Source organism: Phocoena phocoena, chromosome 7, assembly GCF_963924675.1.
Source record: "Phocoena phocoena chromosome 7, mPhoPho1.1, whole genome shotgun sequence".
In the NCBI taxonomy this organism is placed as follows: Eukaryota; Metazoa; Chordata; class Mammalia; order Artiodactyla; family Phocoenidae; genus Phocoena; species Phocoena phocoena.
Window position 1 is genome coordinate 64613378 of NC_089225.1, and position 6000 is coordinate 64619377.

The 6000-nt window shown below is 34.2% G+C and overlaps 1 protein-coding gene across 1 annotated transcript in view; it reads left to right on the plus strand.

The window, feature by feature from the left end:
• The window catches only part of DNAJC10 (DnaJ heat shock protein family (Hsp40) member C10), a 59840-nt gene extending 55229 nt beyond the window's left edge, over positions 1–4611 (plus strand). The window contains exons 22-24 of the mRNA XM_065880258.1: positions 1343–1462; positions 3252–3356; positions 4489–4611. Coding sequence (XP_065736330.1) covers positions 1343–1462; positions 3252–3356; positions 4489–4500 — 237 coding nt within the window. The 3' untranslated portion in view covers positions 4501–4611. The remainder of the gene's footprint in view (positions 1–1342; positions 1463–3251; positions 3357–4488) is intronic.
• Positions 4612–6000: the final 1389 nt, after the last annotated feature.

A 6000-nucleotide genomic window follows, 5' to 3' on the forward strand; every position in this document is an offset into this window, starting at 1 on the left:
GCGCACACATACATGCTTCTGGATGCATTTTTGCTGGTGCCCTAGCACAAGTTAGTCCACCTGTTGAGTACCCCAGACTTGGGGACAAAATTAGAGGTAGCAAAGATATTTTAATTGTCCTGAAGTGAGAGGTGATAACCTGAACCAGGATTATGGCTGTGGTGATAGAAAGAATGGAATAAGTGTGAGAGAGATATAAGAATGACTGGGATTTAGTATTTGTCTGTGATAAGTACAGTAGAAAAAGGAGTCTAGGATGGCCCTAGTTTCTGGCCTGAACTGAGTGAATCGTTGGACAGAAGGAGTAGTGGGTTAATGCAAAAGGATTCATTTTAGAAATGTTATGTTTAAGGTGCTTATTTAAGTGAAACAGGCCAGTACATAGTTGACTGAAATCAAGGGGAATAATAGGGTTCAGCAGCATATAGGTATATAAAATCTCCCTGGGAGAGTTTTCACAGTGAAAAAAATTGTTGATGAGAGATGGATCTGTGATTGGACATTTTAATTTGAGGGGCGGGTGTAGGAGGAGGTCCCCATGCTAGAAATGAGGAAGAAGAGCCAGAGAAGTAGAGTAGCCAAGAGAATAGTGATAAGCCAGGAAAGAAAAGAGGAAAGAAAGGTGTGGTCAGTAGTGACAGATACCCATTAAGAAGACTGAAAATTGTCCATTCAGTTTGGCCAAATAGAAGTTATTGGTGAACTTCTCGTGGTTTCAGTGAAGGGAGCGGTAAGAACAGAAGCTAGCTAAAATGTGTTGATAATAAGTAGATGATGAGGAAGTGGTCAAAGAATAAACTGCTCAAAAAGAGAAAGCAAGAAGCAGGGTGGTAACTAGAGGAACCAGTGCAATTAAGGAAGGAATTCATTTTGGTCATATGTGTATATACTGAAGAGTGAGAAAGAGTTCCGAGAGAGAGGGACCAGAGAATATAGACATAGTCAGCCTTCCACAGGAGGAAGAGTGCTGCCTCAGCAGATGAGACCAGAGATCTGAGGGAGGTGGAGGACAGAATCTGAGATGTTTGTGGTGTGACAGACACATAGTGGGTAACAGGAGGATGGCGAAGAAGAGTTCAGGATAAAGCTTCTCAATTTTCTTGATAAGGCAAAGGAGAGTTTATTTGCTATTGGCGGGGCTGTGCTAGGTAAATAAGAGTTCAGAGATAGTAAGAATTTGGAAGCAATCTTGTTTGAATGGAAATGATTAAAACTACTTTTTTTTTTAAGTAACAAATCCTTAGATTTATATATATTTAAAATTTTTAGTATCATATTGCTTTGTGGTTGCCAGAATAGTATATGCCAAAGAGAATAGCAAAGCATATTTTTCTCTTTTTAGATGATTAAAGGAAAAGTGAAAGCTGGAAAAGTAGACTGTCAAGCTTATGCTCAAACCTGCCAGAAAGCTGGTATCAGAGCCTATCCAACTGTTAAATTTTATCCCTATGAAAGGGCAAAGGTATGTACATGCCTTCTTCTGCATGCCTTTCCTTTAGCAGGTAACGTTTTCTAGTTTCTTTCCCTTTGTCATTTTTAATTTCACTGCATGTCACTGAAACAAGCTTCTTTTCACATACACACCAAGTGATTTTAAAAGATTTTTCTGCCTCACAGTTGATATGATCTCCATTGCCTTAAAATTTTTATACTCCTGAATAGGGAACTACTAAATAGACACACCAAAATACTAATAGTAGTTTTCTGTGGGTGGTATAATTCAAGGTAATTATTTTCTGTGAAGTTTTGTATTTCCTACTTTTATAGAATTAACATATATTATCTTTATAATTAGTTTTTCTAGGAAAGAAAGAGAAAATTAAGAGAATACTGTCATAATACTTACAAAATAGCCTTAGTACCTGAGCATTTACCTTGAGGAATACTTATTAATGGTTTAGACTATAAAATAAAAGTTAGGGTTCCATGGTTCATTCATAATTTCTTTTTTGGGCCACTGACAATATGCTTTTTTTTTTTTTTTAACAAGAAAATTTGGCATTTACCAGTGCGTCTCTATGGTCATTGATACAAAAGCGTATATCTTTCAGCCAGTATAATTGCTAACTGAAAGGACTTATGACCTTTGCTGTCTTCCCAAGTAAAATAAGACATTTTTGACAATAGAACTGTGATAAAAATAAATATCTGCCATGCATTCATGTTTTCTTGTAAAACATTGAAATGAATCATTTTAAATGTTTTAATAGATACTTTTTAAGAATATCAGATTAAGATCTTGTGTTATTTACTTGTGATTATAATACATTTTGAAATAGAGCTAAAGAAATTAGATGATGAATTTCAGAAATGTAGATTTGTCAGACATCTAGATTTTTCAGTGAAGGATTTTGGTTTATGAGGAAGCTATCTCTGTCTTAAGAACAGTCTGGGGTAAGCAGAACTCAGTGATAGTAAAGGAGCTTTATACCAGAGCCTGAATCTTAATTCCTTTGGAATCACTAGCTTCCCAGTTCCCAGAACACTTGAGAATTAGGTGACATATATAGGCGTCTTATTCAGGTAGAATGATGTTAGGGAAGTATCAGTCACAGAATTAACCAGGCCATACAGGGAGCTGTTTGAAAACATGATGTTACCATGTGTCCAGAGGATAAGATTAGGACCCAAAATATCCCTGTCCAAACAGAAAGGCAGGGGTAGAATCCAGAAGTCCAGCAGAGAAGGCCAAAGCAGAATGGTGATTGAAGTGAGAAATTCAAACCAGGTGAGCAGCTATACACAGAAACAAAATCCTAGCATACAGTTTGGAGTTCCCACCAGGAAGAAGGAAACAGGTGGCTCCAGATCCAAAATAAGCGGGCCTGGATGTATTGACCTGTCTTCTCTCCTGCTTTTTAGCCACCTTCCTGCTGTAGGTAGACGAGAACCAGGAAATATACATTGCTTTGCACTGTTGTAGTTGGTCAAGGTTTTGTCTATGCCAGTGACTTTAGATTAGAATGTTTTGAGTCCTCTGGGGACATCTTAAACAATTTAGACGTTTTGAGGCATTTGGAGTTAGCAATGCATTTTAATCAAGGTATTAATTTACGTTTCCATAAAAGTATTGTTAGTATTTATTTCAGGTAAATTATTGGTTAACTGCTTTTGCAGCAGCATTTCCTTGAAGAAATTGAAGTTTTAAACACTTGGAACTTCAAGGAATAGTTAATCAAGTTTCTTAGATGGAAATGTCATGTTTTGATTAGATACTTAAAAGGTTATAAGAAGAATGTTTTCAATTGTAGAGAAATACTTGGGGAGAGGAAATAGATTCCAGAGATGCAAAAGAGATTACTACCTTAATATATGAAAAATTGGAAAACCTCCAAAATCATGGAAAGAGAAATAAGGTAAGGACTAAATCTAGAACTGACTCTGGCAAACAGTATTTGAATTTATTCTTACTATATAGTATATGTATCAATAAACAGTAAAATGAAGCTTCAAAAATTAGTAAGTAGTTAGAAATTTCTTCTTTGGAAAATATGACAAATTTAGCCTCTGGACACTTAAATGCTTAGAAATTAGGACAAGTAAAACCATTTAACAGAAAAATAGTGACTATGGTCATAAGTTATTAAAATTTGTTCAAATGTAAAAGCATTGATTTGAGCCTCATAACACTTTGGAGAGCAAGTTTTCTTTTGTTCTTGGTATAGTCAGGATGTATTAAAACCTGTATTCATCTTGCCCCCCACCCTTGAATTATCAAGAAGCATTGCAGCCTCTTTCCTGCTATTCTTCAGAGGGCTATTCATGTTTTCCTTTTTTAAATCAGTATCATTCTAGGACATATTTAGAAACAGACCAGAGAGTTTTCACAAATGCTAGAGTGCTTTCTGAATGGAATTTAATTTCTTGGATTCTTTCCCTATAAGGTGAAAAGACGAAAGAACAGCACAGCCTCTGAAGAGGGCTAGAGATGTCTAGCTTTATAGATCCATATTAGAACTACAGACCCTGGTATAGGAAGCTTTACAAGCTACCTCAAGAACTATGTTTTATCCAAACCTAAAAGATAGAAAAGAGATAGTTATGAAACTTTATTTTTTTTGTTTCAGTGAACAAAAATGTTTTTCTGATATTTTGGCTATGTTCGTTTTCTCAAGATGTTTTATTTTTAAAATTGTGACTTATCTCAAGTGAAACATTTGAAATCGAAAACATTAGTCATAAAGTAGAATATGCTAACTGAAATTAAGTTATAGAGCACATCAAAATATGACTTTGAAAGTGTGGTAAAGTTATAATTGGTATTATCTGCCATGGGCAAGTGAGAATTGTGAGATACCCTTTTTCCACTGTTACAACAGGTGAGGTATACTTCATCTGATCTATTAAATAAGAATATTGAGTAATTATTTTTGAAAAGGTAAAACTTAGGTCAGGTAAAACTTAGGTCAGTTTATTATTTTTAACTTCTTTTTAACATTAGATGTTGAAAGAGAAAGGAATTCAATCACTCTTACATTATTATTGTAGGATGAACTTTAATGATGTTGAAAATGAAGAAAAAATTGAAAAGAAATTGACAGATGACGTCAGAAGCCACCTTTTCAGAATGTTACTATGTTCTGGATGGGAATAAATGAACATTATCTTGGACTTGTAATTGCACTGCTTGAATTCTGTACAACATTAATATAAATGAAGGGTCTGCAGACTTTTTCCCTAAAGGGCCAGATCGTAAATACTTTAGGCTTTGTAGACTATAGATGGTTCTTTGTCACATATTCTCTGTTTTTATTTTGTTTACAACCCTTTAAAAAATGTAAAAACCATTCTTAGCCTCAAGGCTGTACACAAATAGGCCACAAGCCACATTCAGCCCATGGGCCACAGATTGCTGACCTGACCCACAGAAAGATGTTTAGGCTGGCTGGCTCAAACATGAGCCTGCTCTATGATCTACGTACATGCTAAGTCATACAAAGTGTACTTTATCAATTCAAGTTTTGTGGCTGGCCTGAAAAGAGAACTTGGTTTTCAGTCACCTGTTCTCCTAAAAAATATCTCTGAAATTGATTATCTGACCATGTATTTCATATAAAAAACATACTCAAAATGTGGGAAAATAAACAGATACCCTATTTTCATGCTGTATTAATTATAGTGAAGAGATTCATTTTCTTTTCTAAAGGTTGAAGAATAGGTTTTAATTTTTCACATATGAGAAAAAAATTTTATAACAGAAAGTAAACAAATCCTATTGATTTCTATAGTATCCACATATACCTGAGGGGAAAAAAATATTTATAGCAATTAACTGGGCATTGTAGAGTACCCCAAATATTTCTATATTTTAAAGATATGTGTTCATTTATTTTCTGAATTGCTTTCATAATGTTTTCCCTGTGATGGTTATTGATTTCTGAAGCATCTTGCTAATATCTGTTTTTGATTTCTGGAGTTGGTTTTGATGCATATCCTTTATTTACATTTGCCTTTTTTCCTTCATGGTTTTGGTTGTTCACTCTTGTCCAGTGTTTATTATTCAAGAAGGAAAAATTAACTTTGTAGATTTGTTTTCCTAAAGCTCGTAATGATGCTGTGTTTATTCCCATTATTTACTGTTGGAGGCTGCCATTTTCAGATAAATATTGGCCTAACAACTGAAGTTAATTTTGTAAGAAAATCAAGGATAAAAATTTAAGGATGGGATCTTTTAGTTTCTTAATTGGCTCAAGGAATCCAAATTTTTTTTCCTTGCACATTAACAAATGTAGTTATTTAGTTATAATTCAGAATGTATGGAATGGTAAAATCCCAATTGATCAAAAGAGGTCAACAGATTTTTTTCAAAACTTAAGTTTTCCCAAAAACCTATTTGAATCATGCTTTATTATGTTGGGAGAATTTTGGGTTTTTGTTTGTTTTGTTTTGTTTTTACCCCATTCCCCAAAATTTCCTCATAAAGGTTAATTTATAACTGCAATTTATCCAAAAAGTAATCGATTTTTTTTTCCATTTTCAAGTCTAACCCTATTCTTCATA